General features: G+C 43.8%; 1 protein-coding gene across 1 annotated transcript in view; it reads left to right on the forward strand.

Annotated features, from left to right (window-relative positions):
• The window catches only part of LOC143277924 (sodium-coupled monocarboxylate transporter 2-like), a 37,043-nt gene extending 16,628 nt beyond the window's left edge, over positions 1–20,415 (forward strand). The window contains exons 11-17 of the mRNA XM_076582903.1: positions 621–733; positions 1,249–1,319; positions 4,405–4,491; positions 15,373–15,617; positions 16,595–16,695; positions 19,941–19,984; positions 20,353–20,415. Of these exons, the coding sequence (XP_076439018.1) occupies positions 621–733; positions 1,249–1,319; positions 4,405–4,491; positions 15,373–15,617; positions 16,595–16,695; positions 19,941–19,984; positions 20,353–20,415 (724 nt within the window). The remainder of the gene's footprint in view (positions 1–620; positions 734–1,248; positions 1,320–4,404; positions 4,492–15,372; positions 15,618–16,594; positions 16,696–19,940; positions 19,985–20,352) is intronic.
• Positions 20,416–21,547: the final 1,132 nt, after the last annotated feature.

Raw genomic sequence — 21,547 nt, forward strand, 5'->3', positions numbered from 1 at the left:
TTTAAGTGCGCTAAGTGCATGCTGCACACGGGACCTCGGTTTATCGTATCATCCGAATGACTAGCGTCCAGACCACCACTCAAGGTCTCGTGGAGGGGGAGAAAATATCGGCGGCTGAGCCGTGATTCCAACTAGCGCGCTCAGATTCTTTCGCTTCCCAGGCAGACGCGTTACATCTAGGCCATCACTCCACTTATGCAGGATGCATAATCTAAATCATCTCTCTATTTAAAAAAAAAAAAAAGAAAAAAAAAAAAAAAGAAGAGAATGTACAGGCTTCTGTGGAACCTAAGGTAGACTCTCAAGGCTTGACCAGCGTGATGGTCGTCAGGCGAAGGTTAGGCATCTGGTCTTTTTTGTTTAATTGGTGTAGCATATATGGACCAGTCCGCATGCTTTGACACTTCTTTGAAACCGAAACACTTTCTATCCATTTTCCTGCTGCATGAGTTGTTTCCGTTTCTTTGCAGAAGTTTCACTCCTTAAGATAGAACGTGGTTTTGCTTTTAAAATGAAGCGCGTGCGCGCGCGCATACAGACGGAGAGAGACAGACAGACAGACAGAGACAGAGAGACAGAGCGAGAAACTGTGTTAATGTATCCATATTGCTGGTCTTCAGCACTTTATCTTCAGGAATCAACGCCCTAGCAGCCATCACAGTAGAGGACGTGTTGGCCAAACCTTTGACGGGGATGAAAGACACCACGGTTACCCTCATAGCCAAAGGCATAGGTAGCTCTCTCTCTCTCTCTGTCTGTCTTATTCTGTATGTCTGTCTCATTCTCTTCGTCGTTTGCGTCAGTTGAATTATCCGCTTTGGCACTAGAGCTTTAAACGCTATTTGTCAATAAAGAAATTTGTCACTGTCATTGTTATTCTCTCTCTCTCTCTCTCTCTCTCTCTCTCGTAGCTACAGGTGTATTCGCTCATACCTTATTCCACACAATGTAAGCACATGTCTCAAAATCAAGAGTGTATGTTTCTGATACTGTTCTATCATCTGCCTAAGACAGTCACTAGTTTAAGCGGCATTGAAATTAGCTTGAACTTTTGATGTTTTAATTATTTTCATCATATGTTATTTATCTTTGTAGTTTAAAGCACAAAAGCACGCGGAGAAGGCTCGTGGGAAGTGTTTGAGTATGTGCGTAAGCGCCTCTGTGTGTGTGTGTGTGTGTGTGTGTGTGTGTGTGTGTGTGTATGTCTCCTCTGTGTGTGCGCGCGCGCCAACTTTGCTACGTGTACAGTGGCAGAGTACGGATGTCTCAGCCTGGCGCTGGCCTACCTGATGCAGAACTTGTCTGGACCTGTCACACAGGTAATGTACGGCACTCTGGTTCCCTCCTTGCCTTGAAACTTCCCTCTTCTCTCAGCGGTGTTGTATTGTATTGCATTGTATTGTATTGTAGTATATTGTATTGTATTGTTGGGTTACGCTGCTGGTCAGGCATCTGCTTGGCAGATGTGGTGTAGCGTATATGGCTTTGACCGAACGCAGTGACGCCTCCTTGAGATACTGATACTGATACTGTATTGTATTGTATTGTATTTCTCTTTTTTGTCACAACATATTTATCTATGTGAAATCCGGGCTGATCTCCCCAGGAAGAGCGCGTCGATACACTTAGAGCGCCACTCGTTTTCTTGTTGTTTTTTTTGTTTTTTTGGTTGTTGTTTTTTGTTTGTTTGTTTGTTTTGTTGTTTTTTTCTCCGTGTAGTTTTATTTGCTTTTCCGATCGAAGTGGATTTTTCTACTGATTATTGTCAGGGATAACCCTTTTGTTGCCGTGGGTTCTTTTACGTACGCTAAGTGTATGGGCACACGGGACCTCAGTTTATCATATCACCCGAATGACTAGAATAGAATAAAATATGTCTTTATTATCAAGTGTACCGGGGTCACCAGGAATATTAGGAGTGGGGAGTCGGGGAGGGGGGGGGGTGATAGTACATAACAAGGTACGAACACAAATCAAAAATCATACACAAACACAGATACAGTAGAAATTAGGATACATACAAGTGCATATCAATATAAAAACTTGTGCATACTCACACATGCAAGCACTGCACACACACACACATGCGCGCGCACCCCCCCCCCACCCCGCACCCCCCCCCCCCCCACACACACACACAGCACCCCCCCCTCCACACACACAAACAAACACACACACACACACACACACACACTACACTACACTAGTGTCCAGACCACCACTCAAGGTCTAATGGAGGGGGAGAAAATGTTGGCGACTGAGCCGTGATTCGAACCAGTGCACTGAGATTCTCTTGCTTCCTAGGCGGACGCGTTGCCTCTAGGCCATCACTCCACGCAATGTTTCGTTCTGGCATGTACATACGAGCAGTATATACTCTTGTATATGTGGTATGGTTGACTTTGTGTGTATACATGCAGATGTGTACACATATCCATGAATGTGTGTGTGAGTGTGTGTGTGTGTGCGTGTGCGTGTGTGTATGTGTGTTCTGGTCATCTGTGGTGATAGATTCGTTCGGGCTTCAGTTTAAAGGATCATTTTGTTGACTCACTTGTGTAAACAAAATGAGTCTATGTTTTAACCCAGTGTTCGGTTGTCTGTCTGTGTGTGTGTGTGTGTGTGTGTGTCTGTGGTAAACTTTAACATTGCCATTTTATCTGCAAATACTTTGTCAGTTGACACCAAATTTGACATAAAAATAGGAAAAATTCAGTTCTTTCCAGTCATCTGGTTTTAAAACAATATTACACCTCTGAGATGGGCACATAAGATTAAAAAAGAAGCCAAATTATATGCAAACTGAATTTACTGTTATAGTCATATTTTTATTATTCTCTAAACTTGGCACTTTGATCTGATATTCTGAGACAACAACAAGAGCAGTCATTTTTTTTTTTTTTTTAATAATTTTTTGTTCAAACAGGAACTTCTTTTGCTAAGCATGGAAGTTATATTTATTTTGCATGTCTTTGGTGCAGATAGTAAAAAAGGGAAATTAACCTGTAATTAATGCTAGGGGGCTTAATTAGCTTTAAACTGATCTTTCTCATCTTAAACATTGTATTTTGAAATTATACTCAATACATAAAAAGCTTGTGTGTTTTACTCTCAGTGTACAGGGTTTTCACTATGTTCATTCGCCAAAGTGGTCTTTTTCGGAAAATACTAAAATCAATATGACGAGTGGACTATATAGATCTATTTGCTGAGCCCTGAAGGTCATGGGCAAAAATCAATTGGGTACACATATTTATACATATTCAAGCGCGTGCTCATATTCTTCGCGAACGCGAACGACGCCATTTTGTTTCAAGTTGTTGACCAGCGCCTTCAATCCTATATTCAATCGACAATACACGATAACATGTGATGGAAAGTTGGAGGAGACTGTTAAATATTTATCCAGAGACAGATTTGTGAACGTCTCATCACTTACTGGATTATGCCTCAAACTGCCACAAAGATATCCACAGAATCAGTCGGAATTCACAGTGAAAAATAATAAACCATGAGAGTTAATACCCTTGAATTGATGAAACGCAAAAATTTCCAGTCTTGACTTTTCTCAAAATGAAGTCCTTTTCACTTCATACGACGTTTAGAAGTACTTGTACTTGACTCTACATGTTATTAGTTTAACAAAATACTCAATTTTCATATCAACTTTAAAACTATAGGACTAGAATGAACATAAAAGAGAAATTGAATCGACCGTGTCAACCGGGTGTAACTAAACTTTTACATCTATCTAGATCCAGAGAAAACGGCTAAATGTTGCAGTGTGATTGCGGCGATAGCCACGTTTCCTTTACCGCGGACTTAAAAAGAATTTTTAATTGCCTTTAAAATTTTTTGAATGCCCAAGATACACCAGAATGATATGATTTAAACAGCGTTCTCACTGCGAATACCGCAATCGATTTATCGCCCTTTAAATAAGCATGTTTAAATATTATATTTTTGCACTTCAGTGGGGGGTGCGTGGGGGGCTTGTCCATTATGAAATGAAACACACACACACATACACATACACACACACACACACATACACACACACACTGAAACACGCACACACACGCGCACGCAAGCACACGCACACACGCACGCACACACACACACACACACACACACACACCAGAAATATAGAGAAACATTACCAACCCACCGTCACAATACACAAAGATAGTTCAGTCTGATACGCTGCTGTCTTGGATTGTCATTTCATAATTAAGATAATGCATTTACAGACTGCAAACACGTTTGATGGTTACCTCCACAATCAACACTGAGTGAGGTTGAAGAACGTACAACGGGGTTCGGTTGATTTGTTTGATGAACCACCAGTCTCGTGAACAGCAGGACAGGAAGACTGAACGACTGTGTTTGCACGTATTTGTGCAGATGTCCGACAGTGTGGTGGGCGCCTTCGGCAGTCCTGTTCTGGGGGTCTTCTTTCTCTCCGCAGGCTTTCCCAGGTGTAACGTTTATGTGAGTGCTTGCACACAACTCTCTGTCTGTCTGTTTTTCTGTTTGTCTGTCTATCACAAACGCTGACTGACTGAAACCATTTATTGTCAGATTAACTGTTTGTTGTACTGACATTTTCGCAACCACACACACACACACACACACACACACACACACACACACATAAACAAACACAAATGCGCGTGTGCTCAATGTCACATGCTGAAGGTTAACATTAATGTAATTGTTAGAAAGAGAGGTAATGAAATCGTTGTTTGGTGGATCATTTTGTCGTAAACAGAGGTCATTAATCTATGTGCCATTTATTTCATAAATCAACGTTGTTGTACGTGGGGATATTTACGCTTATGTCATTCATATTTTGGAAATACTACATTGCATGTGATTTGTCTTATTCTTGCTCATATTGATCCTTGTTTACAAGTTTCAATATTGCTGGGTTTTTTTTTATCATGTCACATAAGAATATTAGTTGAAAATAATGCTTTCAGAATCTTTATCTTGCATTTTTCACGTTCAAGAGACCTGGTCTTGGACATATCAAATCTGGAGGAGCCCATCCATCTCCAGATTGGATTTTCTTGTTGGGTTTACTCTCCAATATGCGGCAGGTAGTAGTACTGGAATACATGGTTACCGGCAGCAGAGGAGAACCAGTTGATGAACCTTTGAACAGTTCATTCTTTTGCACCACACCAGCAACCCTTCACAGAGATAAGAAACACAAAGAAGACGAAGAAGCAGTTGAAGAATAAAAAAAATGAGTTGGGCATGTGTATGAGCATGAAGCGGATGCAGGCACTATATATGCCGATGTACACATATGTATGACCTGGGAGATTGAGGGTGTGGGGGTGGGGAGGGGTTGACCTCTACCCTTAACCCAGACACAGCCTAGGCTCAAACCAAGGACTAAAGCAGACACACCATCCACTTTTTCTGCCAAGGACATCCTACACAGTAAAAGCGGATGCATGAAGAGGGTGAAGGAAAGGAAGGACCCGAGCACTGAAAGGCCAGTGCTCTGTCAACTCGGCTATCGTGCCTATCTGGGGCCATCCGTTCGTTTATTTATTCATAGTCTGTTTATCTAAGATGATGATATTAGACTGAAAAAAAATGATATTAATATTATTATTATTTGGATTATTATCATTTCTATCATAATGATGATTGTTATTATTAATTAGAAATCAACATTTCTGTATGTTCGAATGAAAAGGGGGACGGTTGAGGTGGAGGGGAGGAGGGCAAGGGGGAGGGGACTAAGAAAGGAATAGAGAGAGAAAGAGAGAGAGAGAGAACAAAATGTGGAAAAGATAGAATACAAAATTTAAAATGGAGATGGTGAGTGTCAGTGATTGGAGAAAGAAAAAACATAATATTGGAAGGGTTTGTGTGAGAGGCAGGACGGGGGAAGCAGGATTAGGACAAAAAATTATCAATAATTAAAATTTTATATTGTATGCATTACTTCTGTAGATTATTATTTGAAGAGAGGTTCATGTGGGGACCTACAATAAACAACCAAATGGACTATTTAACACATAACTAGCTAACTTTAATAAAAAAACAGTTTGAAACATATAACTGGGGTCGTATTCAAGACAAAACTCATTTTGCCTGAAGGCAAGTTAGCCTTGACATGGCAGGGACCCACAGTTACAGTTTGCCTTGAAGGCTTGGTTATCTTTGTAGTCAGGACACACAAAGTGCACTCGGGCAGCTAACCCGTGGTCTATAAATAAAAATCCCGGGGATACCCTTCTGCACATGCTCTTTTACTTCGCACCGCACCACAGTGTGACGATTCTATAAAAAAAATAAATAAATAAATTAAAAAAAACAATAAAAGCTTCAGTGGCAAAGCATTGATTGGAGTCAGCAACTCATCAAATCTTGGGGCCACTTTCGCATTCTTACATATTGTCCTCCCTGCTTTTCAGCTAATTGCAAAAATAAGATAAAATAACAGAGTTTGGATTCAAAATTTTCTCTGGAATGAACGAATTTCGATGATCAGTATCGGGTATTCCAAAATTCATCGTCTGCAAGTGCACTCACTTCACAGCTACATACCTAATTCATATGGAATATAACAACGTTTGCCAGTATCAATACGTCATTTTTTACTGCCAAGCAAACAAAGAATAAATCAAACCATCAGAGACGGTATCGAAGACTGTCACAAACTCTTTTAATACAATAGTAGTCTAGGGGTATTGGTTTATACAAAAGAGCTTATGCAAAATTGTCCTAACAATTTTAGGGGTGGTTTACTTAACCTGTATTAATTTTACTTATCCGGTACTAAATGAAAACGTGTAACAAGACAACATTTATACCAACAACTTTCAAAAAAGGGTGACCACACCAAATTTCAATCTTTAGAACATTTATTGAATCGTTTCCTTTCTTTTAACCCTCCCCTTTTTCCCCAACATTCATAAAACAAATAAAAGTCTAGCGACTCGCGGCCACACTCATCATTGCCGACCAGGTAAGTGTTAATGTCCGGGGGGGTAAAATCTAATGACTCATCTTCACGATGCGGCGCACAGTTGTCGGAGTGAAGTACACATGCAGGTCCTCCTCTCCAGTCAGCGAAACAGCCTCCCACGTCGTCCCTGGTTGTCCATAAGTAGCGTCAACACAGTCCGCCCACCAGCCAGTCACGCCAGGTTATCAGATCAGACTGCCGAACAGTCACACAGATCTGCAACCACAGGTGCTTCCCCCATGTAGCCACCTATATTTTTTTTTTTATTTACCCCCCATATGGACTGAACCAACGTCGGCTCAGTCAACAGAAAGTGGGATATCCACAACCTACTAACAAAAATATTTCCAACATAATTCGTACTACCTGAACTCAACTTAAACCACGGTTAAACATGTTTTTCCCAGGCAGACAACTGGGCCACGCTACACCCATTTATCATCATTTCTTTTACTAATATCTTTACTATACTAAACATACTATCAAATATATTATCTCCATTACACCCCTAATCTCACCATTAATAATTACAACCCCATTATACCCAAGTCTTTCACATGTACCCACCATACATTCTCACAACAATTGAAATATCCTTACCAGGCTGTCTGGTGAGATTATCTACAGATCCACTACTGGACTCAGCAGAAATCACGACTTCAACCGTCAGCAACTGAACTGGCTCCAAAACCAGTAACCTGTCGACCCGCACTCCAGCAACCAGAACTTGTACTGGGAAACTCACAGTCGACTACATCCTGGATCTAACACTCCAGAAGAAAGAATTTCGACTACATTGATCCTGCAGTCTCCTGACAGCCCACTCTAGACCAGTCAACAATAATATGAGATTAGCACTCCGCTTAACTCAAGATCTTCAGGCAATCCCTGGATGGCTTGTACTATAAATATAAATGACGAACTCCCGAACTAAAAACAACAACAAAGTCCTGTTCGATAACAAGGCACTTCGCACGACAGCAAAATCACTCCAGTACAGCACAAAACCCACAAGAATCTCCAGCAACAAATCAACATGAAACCAACTTTTACAGCACTAAATCCAACAATAAAAAAGAAACCGATGCCTCTGACTGGCAACACAAGCTTTGGACTCCCGCGATCCAAGGAAGAGAAGTGTCCTTCTGCCTCGAAGTTTAAAACCAGAAGCCCTTCCCACAAGTCCCCTCACAATGAACTCTCCCAGCAGGGAAGACGGAAACACACAACAAACATGGTTCCACACTACAATTATAGATCCGAATCTACCTGACACCCCTATGTAGAACTCAATTATCAGATCTTCCATCTGACCTTTTCCCAACTTGCCGACATACTCTGACATGTAACACTCTCCTTTCTTAAGTGACAGTATGTATGTGTTTGTATCAGTCTCGCTGTGTCACTGAGTTGCACACACTCGCCGCTGCGTGCAAAAACACTGACATGTGACAATTCCCCCTTGCTTATGATGAAACATCCGTTTCATTCCACACAGCAATTCAACAGGTTATGAACAGCCATTAGAACACCCGACTTAAAAAGTCAGCCCCAACGTTCTCCTTTCCAGGAATCACTTGTACCGTAAAAGAGTACGGCTGCAACAACAAAGCCCACCTCATCAGGCGACTGTTTGAAAGCTTGGCTTTGTGCAGAAAAGCTAGTGGCTGATGATCAGTCTGCAACACAAAGTGTCAACCATACAGGTATGGTTCGAACTTGTCGACCGCCCATACAACAGCCAAACACTCCTGTTCCACTGTTGCATAGTTTCGCTCGGCTGAGGTCAGTTTCCGACTGGCATAGTGCACAGGTTGCCACAGTCCGTTGCCTCCCTGCAACAGAACAGCTCCCAGACCTTCGTTGGATGCATCCGTCCGCAGGATAAAAGGAGCCTCCGGATCAGCCAGGCGGACAACTGGTTCACAGCAGAGACGTTCTTTGAGAGTCCGAAAAGCCTTCTCGCAACTCTCAGTCCACTGAACTTGATTCGGCTTTCCTTTCTTGGTCAAATTAGACAAAGGAGCGGCCAAAGTGGAAAAATTCGGCACAAACCTCCTATAGTAACCCGACAATCCCAGGAACGAACGAACTTCTTTCTTCATAGCTGGTCTGGAAGCATCTCTTATCTTGGCAACTTTGTCCTCGGTAGGTCGCATTCTGCCCTGTCCTACCACATGTCCCAAGAACTCGAGCTCCTCGAACCCAATGAAACACTTTGAAGGACGCACCGACAAGTTTGCCTCGTCCAACCTGCCGAACAAAGCTTCAAGAGCCTGTACATGTTGCTCCCAAGTGTCAGTGGCCACAATGACATCGTCCATGAAATTCTGCACATCGTCATGGCCCAAAGGTTCCAAAAGTCGCCTCATCACCCGACTAAAAACAGCCACCGCATTTTGGAGACCAAACGGCATGACAGTCCACTGGAATTTTGTCCCAAAGGAGTGGAAAAAGCAGTTTTGGGTCTGTCCTCAACCTTCACTGGTACTTGCCAGTACCCCTTGGACAAATCTATCTTGGACAGATACTTAGATTTGCTCAGACGACAGAAAAGAAATTCTGGGTCAGGGAGGGGTTCCGCATCGAACTCCGTCACCCCATTCAACTTTCGATAGTCCACGCAAAACCAGACCTTTCCATCCTTTTTTGCTACCAATATGATAGGCGAGTTGTAGGGAGAGCAAGCTGGTTCAATGACTCCCAGCTTCACCATATCCTGCACCTCCTTCCGGACAACAGCCTGTTTGGCATGAGGTAGAGGATACTGTTTAACCCTGACTGGAGTAGCCTCCCTGAGAAGTAACTCGCATTCGCCCAAGTCAGTTTTCAGCGGAAGATCAGTCACAACTCGAGCTCGCTTCTCAATCACTTGAGCAGCTTGGCTTCTCTGCGCAGCTGTTAGAGTTGGACCATAGCACACATCTCCAGTACCTTCTTCAGCCTCCAGTGGACATAGCGGAAGTTTTTGAGTTGATTTCTGGGAAACCCCCTCATCCATCACAACTGCAACATGAACAGCGGAAACTGGTTTCGACTCTCCTGCCCTCTCCAAGTACTGCTTCAACAGATTGGCATGATACAGCCTCAACTGCCCTTCCACCTCAATCCGGTAATCAGCCTCGCCAACCCTCTCCACTACGGTGTATGGCCCTTGCCAGCTTACCTGCAGTTTATTGTGCTTGGCCGACAACAACAGCAGAACTTGGTCCCCTGGCTTGAAAGTACGTGGCTTCGCCTTGCGGTCAAAATACCGAGCGTAACGACTCGATGACTTCCCCAGATTGTCCCGAGCCAAAGCACAAGTCTCCTCAAGACGGTTTCGGAGATCGACAACATACTGGGCAGTGGTTTTGACTTCCTCGGTTGCCTCCTCATCAGTCCAAGCTTGCCTGAGCACTGCAAGAGGCCCTCTCACTGTACGGCCGTACAGGAGCTCAAAGGGGGAAAATCCCAAACTCTCCTGGGGAGCCTCCCGGTATGCAAACAGAAGCGCTGGGAGAAAACGGTCCCACTGTCTTGGTTGCTCCTGGCACAATTTCTTTAGCATGGACTTGAGTGTGCCGTTGAACCTTTCGACCAGTCCGTTGCACTGAGCATGATACGGCGTCGTGGTCAAACCCCGGATTGAGAGTAGGCAATTCACCTGTCTCATCACCTCACTGGTAAATTGCGTACCCCGATCCGTCAGAACTTCAGAGGGTATCCCTACACGTGACCAGATCTCGAACAATGCCTCCGCCACCCGCTCTGCCTCAATGCCTTTCAATGGAACTGCCTCTGGGTACCTAGTGGCATAGTCGACCACTGTAAGTATATAGCGATTCCCACTCTCTGAAGCTGGAAGGATGGGCCCTACCAAATCAATGCCTACTCGGCGGAATGGGGTATCGATCAACGGCATCCGGACCAAAGGCACCTTCTTGGTCCGCCCCTTCGGTGTCGCCTTCTGACATAGATCACACGACATACAGAACCTCCTCACCTCTGTGCAGAGTCCCGGCCAGAAAAACTGCTGCCAGATCCGCTCCAGGGTTTTCTTAGATCCAAGATGTCCTCCCATCAAGGATTCATGTGCCAACCTCAGTAGTTCTTGTCTGTACTTTGCTGGTACCACTACTTGTTTATAAGTACCCTCTTTTCCGGAGTACTGGCGGTATAAAATTCCCTTTTTCTCAAGGAACTGCACTTTCCCTGATTTCCCTGACTGTCGAACGTTTTTTCCTTCCGCTAACTCACAGAACTTATCCAGACTTGTATCCTCAGTCTGCGCCACCCTCAGGTCCTCAGGTGTAACTTCTCCAACCTCTCCTGTGGTAGGCTTCAGAGCCTTGAAAGGTTTACTGTCCCTCTTGGCCTGAGCCCGAGTAACAACAGCCACACCTTCCTCCTTGGCCTTGTAGACCGGTATCTCAAGTTCAACCCCATCTTTCAAAACAGCTTTGTTCCCAATGAGTAAATCAAAAACTGGGTTACTCATCAAAATGGCTTTGGTCGTCCCTGTAAAGAAAGGGGTCTGAACATCAATCCATGCAACAGGTAGTAGATTTCCCTTACTGGAATCCGCCAAAGTCACTGGCAAGAGCTCTCCGGTGCGCTGTCCTTTTGTTACCAGATCTTCACGAACAACAAAAAGCTCTGCTCCAGTATCCTGCAATGCTCTGACAGAATGTTCACCCACCTTCGCCCGAACTTGCCCGACAAAAGGCTTTACCGAGCAGTTAGAGCACAACTCCTCTACCTTGTCCCGAGTCGGCTTAATCTGCAAAGAAGTCACAACAGCCCCGACTCCACTCTTTTCCTTCTTCCATTGTCTACAATCTGCTTTCCGGTGTCCCTTTTTCTTACAAAAGAAACAGACCAACTCCTTGACCTCCTGGACAGGTTGACCTGGACTCCTGCCTGAAGAGCTCAGCTGGTTATGAGGTACACCCCCTTGCTTAGATCCTTTCCCACATCGACGCGCCTCGGTGTACGCCTCGGCCAGATCTGCGGCCTCCTGGACATTTTTCGGCTGTCTCTCTCTGATGAAAGTAGCCAACTCGGGTGACACTCCCGCCAACAGCTGCTCCATAAGCAAGAGATCCCTTAACTCCTCAAAAGTAGCACCCTTTCCTGACATTTCCAGCCAACGAGTTAGCCACAACTGGAGTTTCGCGACATGCCTACGGAAAGAATCGGCCTGCTCCTTCTTTGCTGCCCAAAATTTCCTCCAGTAGGAATCTGCAGAAATCTGAAACCTCAACAACAAAGCAGATTTCAAATCATCATATTTATCCACCTCCTCCTCCGTCAGACCTGTATACACTTCCCGTGCCCTCCCCTTCAACAGGGTTCCGAGACGAATAGCCCACGACTCCTTCCTCCAGCCATGGAACTTTGCAAGTCTCTCAAATTGGCACAAATAGCTGTCAATGTCATCTTTATCGTCAAAAAACGGCATCTCAAGACGGATCCTCTCAATCCTCAATCCGACATCCTCCTCCCTTACAGCTGCCGCCCCATTTGTGAGTTGCCTCTCATGCACAGACCTTTCCGCCAATTCCATACGCTCCCTGCGCTGACCCTCACGTTCCCTCAGTGCTCTCTCCTCACAATCCTGCACAAAATTTGCCACGTCCTTGTCTGAAAGACCCATCTTTTCTCCCTCCTGCCTGTATGCAGCCAAAGAACCAACATTTGCTTGCTGAACCAACATCTCATGCAAACCCCCACGACCCACTCCCCGTGGAGTAGTAGCAGGAGTTGGAAAAAGATTCTCCATGACGCTAAAAAAAAATAAAGACCTCTCACGGTGAACTCGCTATCACCAAAAACAAGGACCAAATTTTACACCACCACAAAAGTGCAAAAATTAATACGCCAACACCAAATCAATAATCATACTTTACCTAAGGAAATCCCAATAAGCGTACTTATGTTTCACAAGGGTAAAGGTTTAACAAAATCAAACCTAAAATTTCCCACTATCGACTCGCCAGGCTAATCCCGGACGAGCCCCCAAAATTTGTCACAAACTCTTTTAATACAATAGTAGTCTAGGGGTATTGGTTTACACAAAAGAGCTTATGCAAAATTGTCCTAACAATTTTAGGGGTGGTTTACCTAACCTGTATTAATTTTACTTATCCAGTACTAAATGAAAACGTGTAACAAGACAACATTTATACAAACAACTTTCAAAAAAGGGTGACCACACCAAATTTCAATCTTTAGAACATTTATTGAATCGTTTCCTTTCTTTTAACCCTCCCCTTTTTCCCCAACATTCATAAAACAAATAAAAGTCTAGCGACTCGCGGCCGCAATCATTGCCGACCAGGTAAGTGTTAATGTCCGGGGGGGTAAAATCTAATGACTCATCTTCACGATGCGGCGCACAGTTGTCGGAGTGAAGTACACATGCAGGTCCTCCTCTCCAGTCAGCGAAACAGCCTCCCACGTCGTCCCTGGTTGTCCATAAGTAGCGTCAACACAGTCCGCCCACCAGCCAGTCACGCCAGGTTATCAGATCAGACCGCCGAACAGTCACACAGATCTGCAACCACAGGTGCTTCCCCCATGTAGCCACCTATATTTTTTTTTATTTACCCCCCATATGGACTGAACCAACGTCGGCTCAGTCAACAGAAAGTGGGATATCCACAACCTACTAACAAAAATATTTCCAACATAATTCGTACTACCTGAACTCAACTTAAACCACGGTTAAACATGTTTTTCCCAGGCAGACAACTGGGCCACGCTACACCCATTTATCATCATTTCTTTTACTAACAAATATCTTTACTATACTAAACATACTATCAAATATATCTCCATTACACCCCTAATCTCACCATTAATAATTACAACCCCATTATACCCAAGTCTTTCACAGGTACCCACCATACATTCTCACAACAATTGAAATATCCTTACCAGGCTGTCTGGTGAGATTATCTACAGATCCACTACTGGACTCAGCAGAAATCACGACTTCAACCGTCAGCAACTGAACTGGCTCCAAAACCAGTAACCTGTCGACCCGCACTCCAGCAACCAGAACTTGTACTGGGAAACTCACAGTCGACTACATCCTGGATCTAACACTCCAGAAGAAAGAATTTCGACTACATTGATCCTGCAGTCTCCTGACTTGGCCCACTCTAGACCAGTCAACAATAATATGAGATTAGCACTCCGCTTAACTCAAGATCTTCAGGCAATCCCTGGATGGCTTGTACTATAAATATAAATGACGAACTCCCGAACTAAAAACAACAACAAAGTCCTGTTCGATAACAAGGCACTTCGCACGACAGCAAAATCACTCCAGTACAGCACAAAACCCACAAGAATCTCCAGCAACAAATCAACATGAAACCAACTTTTACAGCACTAAATCCAACAATAAAAAAGAAACCGATGCCTCTGACTGGCAACACAAGCTTTGGACTCCCGCGATCCAAGGAAGAGAAGTGTCCTTCTGCCTTGAAGTTTAAAACCGGAAGCCCTTCCCGCAAGTCCCCTCACAATGAACTCTCCCAGCAGGGGAGACGGAAACACACAACAAACATGGTTCCACACTACAATTATAGATCCGAATCTACCTGACACCCCTATGTAGAACTCAATTATCAGATCTTCCATCTGACCTTTTCCCAACTTGCCGACATACTCTGACATGTAACACTCTCCTTTCTTAAGTGACAGTATGTATGTGTTTGTATCAGTCTCGCTGTGTCACTGAGTTGCACACACTCGCCGCCGCGTGCAAAAACACTGACATGTGACAAAGACACGGTTGCTCCGCAAAACCCCTGTTTTCCCTCAACAAATCCAACGCAACAAAAGGGTTCGGCATATTTACCTCTGCTTTATGGGCTGTCACCCTTGGCAGATAGTAAGGGTAAGTTGCCTTTGGGTTTGTAGAATCACGGGTAGGCTTTTGTGTTCCTGAATACTGGCTACTGCTAACCCTCAGGCAGTTTGCCTTGCCTGAGGCAGATTACCTGCAGGCACACATTTACCTGCAGGCATGATGGCCTCTTGTATATGGCCCCTGAGAGACTGCCAAGGAGGAAGGTGGCGAGTTTTACTGAAAAGTCAAACTGGCCAGCTAGTTATTCGGATGAGACGATAAACCGAAGGCCCGTGTGCAGCAAGCTCTCGCCATACTGAAAAATAACACATGGCATTGCTAAGTGTTGCCTTATTACAAAATTATGTAAATAAATCCACACTGACAGGTACACTAATATATAGCACAATGGATTATGTGACTGGTCAGACGTCAGCTGAACAGATGGGGTATCGCGTAAAGGGATTTGTACAAACGGAGTGACCCCTTTTAGAGGAACTGAAACTGAAAACCGAGAGACTGCCCTTGATGATTTCAGGGCGCTGGGGGCGGGATAGTGATGGGCAGTGCCCTCAGCCTTGTCATGGCTGTAGGGTCCACACTGTACGGGGCCCCCACCCCCTACCTGCCCCCTGGACCCGTGGACCGCTGTGACGACACCAACAACACCACCACCTGGACGACACTCGCACCTTCCATGTGGAACGTGACTGTGGTGACGTTAGGGGAAGAGGGGAGGTTCACCACTCATAACACCACCACTGCTGGTCCTCATGTTAATGGGTGAGTTAGAGAAATAGAAGGGGCAAGAGAGAGAGGGAAGAGAGTGAGAGAGAGGGGGGGGAAGACACAGAGAGAGAGAGAGAGAGAGAGAAAGAGAGGGGAGAGAGAGAGAGAGAGAGAGAGATATCAGAACGTTCTGACTTTGGGGAACTAGTCCTTTATCTCTATCACTGTCCCACAGACCAACATGCCAATGTGCAGAAAACAAGTGACAGATAGTGCCCCTTCTTCCCCCAATTAAAACCAAAACGATGATTTTTGTTTTGCTTGATTTTTTTTGTTTTTTGCTTTGCTTTGCTTTTGCTGTTTCTGTTTTGTATTCCACTGCACGTGGTGTAGAGTATGTTCTGACTACTTCAGAGAACCGAAACTGAAGCTCAGTGAAATAGAAAATAGAACATAAGACCTTAACACAGGAAGCAGGTTCTGGCCTGAAAGAGATTGCAACAAACATAATCAGCAGACTACGAGTAAATTGTTATATAGGTGTTTGCTGGAGTTGATAACGCCTATTCATTGAACCAGAAAAAAAACAACAACACAATTTCCAGCGCACTTAACATTACCATTTGCTTTATACACAGAGCACTTGATGAGGTGACACGCATGTACAGTCACTGCTACTACTAATTATCATTGATACCATTTTTATTGTTTGTCGTTGTTGGTGGCGTCCGTCTGTCTCTGGAGACAATGGAACTCTGCACCAAGTTCGGTCAAGTTGTTGACTTGCAGCACCTGCTGTTACTGTTTTTGTAAAGCAATAATAATGATTATACTACTATATATTACTGCTAGTACTGCTACTACTACTACCACTACTAAGTAGTAGTAGCAGTAGTAGTAGTAGTTCATTTATGCTTTATTCATTTATCATCTTTTTATTTTATTGTTCGTCAAGCAATTATTTTATGTGTATGTGTATAATATGGACAACAAGCTAGCCTTGTTTTATAATGCTGGTGTTGTCCTCGCAGAGACAGTGGGTTTTCTGTGTGGGACATCTCTTACCTGTGGTTTTCCGTCATCGGTTTCTGGGGCACTGTCTTGTCTGGCATTGTCATCAGTCTGCTTACAGGTAACATGACTGTTACAACCCTCTCATAGTAAAAGTTAGATTGACAGTATTACTTCCGTCATATGTAGAGCTAAGATGACATTATTTATAACTGACTATACTTCATCCTTCATAATAGAGCTAATATGATATTTCTTATAACTAACATGGCTGTACTTCAACCTCCATAGGTAGAGCTAAGATGACAATTTATAGCGAACAATACTATTACATCCTTCGTAGGTAGAGCTACGATGACATTACTTATAGCTTACACGATTGTACTTAATCCGTCATAGATGTAGAGCTTTGATGACGTTATCTATGACTAACATAACTGTACATCATCCATAAAAAAACATAGAGCTTTGATGACGTCATTTATAGCTAACATGATTGTATTTAATCCGTCATAGATGTAGAGATAAAATGCAATTACTTATAGCTAACATTAATTACTGTACTGCATCTGGCATATACAGAAATATCATTATTTATAGCTAATATAACTGTACTTCATCCTTCAGTGGTAGAGCTAAAATATGACATTATTTATAGCTAATATGACTGTACTTCATCCTTGATAGACGGAACTGAAATTGTAGTTAAGGTGACATTGTTACAGCTGTAGTTGACAACACATCCATTAAAGTTGTAGTTAAGGTGACATTTCTGCGTCCCTCAAAGTTGTAGTTAAGCTGGCATCGATGCATCCCTTAAAGCTGTAATTAAGTTGACTTAACTACATCCATTAAAGCTGTAGTTAAGGTGACATGATTACATCTAAAAGTTACATCCCTTCAAGTTATAACAAAGATGGTATTATGACAACCCTCTTAGATACAGATAAGGTTAAATCTGCATACCTCTAAATCTGGCTAAGGTGACATCATTGCATCCTTCTAAGTTCTAGGCACAAAACGACCAGTGAAGAAGCCCTGGGTCACCCCTGACATCCTCGACCTATGCGATAAACGAAGAGCACTGAAGAACAAGAAAGGCACCCCTGAAGGAACAAACAAATACAGGACCGCCAACAACAAGGTCAAATCCAGCTTGAGAAAAGCTAAAGAAAACTGGATAGAACAACAGTGCTCAGAGATTGAAGACAACCTGCAAAAGAACAACTCAAAAAGAGCGTACGCAACTGTCAAAACCTTGACAACAACCAAGCAAGGACGAGTCAGCACCATCCAGGACAAATCAGGGAAATGCCTCATTGAAGAAAAAGACATCCTACAGCGCTGGACTGAATATTGCTCCGAGTTGTACAACCATGACACCAAAGGTGACACTTCAGTTCTGAACTGTCCCCCATCAACCAACAACGACAGCCAGCCAATTCTTCGGGAAGAAGTAGAGGCAGCAGTGAAGACACTGAAAGCAGGGAAGTCAGCTGGCGTCGACAACATTCCCGCCGAACTGATTCAAGCTGGAGGCGAAGCGGTGATTGATGCCCCCACCACCATCTGTAATAAGATCCTGCAGACGGGAGAGTGGCCAACCACCTGGACACAATCATTGGTCATCACAATCCCCAAGAAGGGCAATCTACAACAGTGTAAAAACTACCGCACTATCAGCCTAATCAGCCACCCCAGCAAGGTCATGCTAAAGGTCCTTCTCAACCGACTGAAGCCGCAAGCAGAAATGATCATCGCCGAAGAGCAGGCCGGCTTCAGAGCAGGGAGAAGCACAACAGAACAAATCTTCAACCTGCGCTTGCTGTGCGAGAAATATCTCCAGCACCAAAGAGACCTCTACCACGTCTTCATTGACTTCAAGAAGGCGTTCGACAGGGTATGGCACGCTGCCTTATGGGCCACCATGCACAAATTCAACATCAGTGAAGACATCATCCAAGCCATACAGAACCTATACGAAAGAGCAACCAGTGCAGTCCTCTTCAATGGTAGCACGGGTAACTGGTTTAGAACCACGGTCGGAGTCAGACAGGGCTGTCTACTCTCTCCCACTCTCTTCAACCTCTTTCTTGAAAGGATCATGACTGACGCCCTGGAAGATCATGTGGGAACTGTCAGCATTGGAGGCAGAGTCATCACCAACCTGTGCTTTGCCGATGACATTGATGGCCTGGCAGGAGAAGAGAAAGAACTCGAAGAACTCGTGCACAAACTTGACAAGACATCATCAGCCTACGGCATGGAGATCAGTGCCGCGAAGACCAAGGTTATGACCAACAACAGCCAAGGCGTAACGTCCAACTTGCACGTAAACGGTGAAAAACTGGAAGAAGTCTCCTCCTTCAAATACTTGGGTGCCATTGTGTCAGACGAGGGTTCGAAACCAGAGGTCCTGTCCAGAATCGCGCAGACTACTGCCGCACTGAGTCGATTGAAGACTATATGGAAGGACAAAAAGATCTCCCTCTCGTCCAAAATCAGACTAATGCGCTCCCTCATCTTCTCAATATTTCTATACGCTTGCGAATCCTGGACCCTCACTGCAAAACTCCAGAGAAGAATCCAGGCCCTGGAAATGAGATGCTTCCGCAAGATCCTGAACATTACATACAAAGACCACATCACAAATGAGGAAGTGAAAAGAAGAGTCCAAAACGCCATTGGCCCATTCAAAGACCTGCTAACCACAGTGAAGGAACGCAAGCTCCGCTGGTATGGACACGTCACACGATCAGACGGCCTAGCCAAGACCATCCTGCAGGGTACCGTACAAGGAAGGAGGAAGAGAGGCAGACAGAGAAAGCGGTGGGAGGACAACATCAAAGAGTGGACGGGCCTGCCATTTGCCACAACTCAAAGGGCCGCTGAGGACCGAGGCAGGTGGCGCGAGCTGACCAGGCAGTCATCCATGGTGCCCCAACGACCCACCCACGGGTCAAGGGATAGATGAGAGAGATGAGATGAGAAGTTATAACAGAGGTGATATATTACTTGTTTGTAATATAGCTACGGTGGTATTTATATTTCACAGCTGTAGCTAAGGTTATGTTATAACACCCCTCTGATTGTTGCGTAGGTGATATTATATCCTTTATAGTTACACGTAAGATGACATAATTACATCCTTTATATATGTAACTAAGGTGACATGATCACAATTCTCATCCCTTTAGCGAATGTGACACAAGTGCATCCCTCATTATTAGACCGTGTGTGTGTGTGTGTGTGTGTGTGTGTGTGTGTGTGTGTGTGTGTGTGTGTGTGTAGGCTGTAAGGAGGAAACAAAGAAGGTGGATCCCAGGTTGATATTCCCGTTTTGCCGGAAGCTGTACGGAATGGCAGAACCTGAAGACACGACAGAGGAGGACAATGCCTTTTCTCTGACGGTAAGTGCTCTCCCTTGTTCTGTTGTCTAAATTTACGTCTCCGTCTCTTTCTCTCTCTGCCCCTGGGCTAGGTGGGAAACACAAAGCATGTTAATACCCACTTGCTTGCCTTATTTCTCCGGTTAGATAAAAATTTGTTCAGTTTCATTTTTCTCTTCCTCTCTCTCATTCGGTCTCAGTTGTGTGAACTTGGTCGATTTGCTTGTGTTGTCCCAGCAAGTAAGTTCATTTTTGTGAATATTTCGATGTGTTTTTCAGAATGTTCCATGACTCATGTTGCCGGTAAATTTATTTTATCTTTTCTCAGCCACACATTTTGTTTCATCCTCATTCCTGTTTATATTCCGATTGACTTTCTTATGTTACAGAAGCCTTATGAAAAGGAAATACCTGAGGAAGATGGCATGGAAACGTCCAGTTTCATCAGCTGAGAGTCAGAGGGGAAGGCAAAGTGAACGTAGATAATGCAGTCCACTTCTCCACAAGAGGCATGCTGACATGGGCATAACAATTTGTTTAATGGTTGAACATATATTTTCAGTATCAGTTAGAGTTCCTCAAGGAGGCATCACTGTATTCGAACGAATCCACACACGCTACACCACATCTGCTAGGCAGATACCTGACTAGCAGCATAACTCAAAGCGCTCAATCACACCTTATTTATTTATGTACCTATCAGACCGGATTTCGTCTTCGGAATTTTACCAGATGACAACTCTTTTGTTGTCATAGTTTATCCTAGTGCACCAAATGAGTAGTGCACACTAGACCTCAGTTTATCATCTCTTCTGAATGACTTGACGCTCCCTTTGATTTTCCATTCAATCATGGGAGAAAGAGAGTGCGTGAATCGAACACAAACCCTCAAGACCACTGTATCGGCAGACAGACATCTTAACCATTCTGGCACCTTCCACTTCTATCTATGTGTAACCAGTTATGTTTTGTTAGGCTGTGGTTATATGTGAAATGCTTTTATTTGAGAACATATGTTTATTACTCTTGTTTAATCAAGTTATCCGCGTGTGTGGGGTGGGTGGTGGTGGTGGTGGTGGGGGTGGGGGTGGGGTGGGGTGCGGTGCGGGTGTGTGCTGATTATCTGGTTGTGGTTTTCCGCAATTCATCTTTATTCTTATCTTATCTGTCTATTATAATTAATGTGCAGTATAGTAGGCTATGTTTATAATTATATTCAAATAATGTTTCTTAATTCTTTCTGTTTTTACATTAAGAATACTAGTTATTACCTGCAGTGTGTGGATGTATGTATGAAACGATGTATGTTAATTTTTTTACATTTGTATCTTCGTAATATTTGTAGGGGCTGTTGTTGGTTTTTACAGTTATGGTCCCCATGTTGTTTACTTGTTTATGTTGTGATAATGCACCTGACCAAATTTCTCCAGTTGGAGATAATAAAGTTATTCTTATCTTATCTTCTTATCTTATCTTATCTTATATATATGTGTGTGTAACCAGTCATGTTTACACGTTACGTTCACCCTATTTAGGGCACATCAGTGCTTATCTATCATCCTCGGAGAAAAAAATGTCATGGCA

This window comes from Babylonia areolata, chromosome 2 (assembly GCF_041734735.1).
Source record: "Babylonia areolata isolate BAREFJ2019XMU chromosome 2, ASM4173473v1, whole genome shotgun sequence".
NCBI classification, from domain to species: domain Eukaryota; kingdom Metazoa; phylum Mollusca; class Gastropoda; order Neogastropoda; family Buccinidae; genus Babylonia; species Babylonia areolata.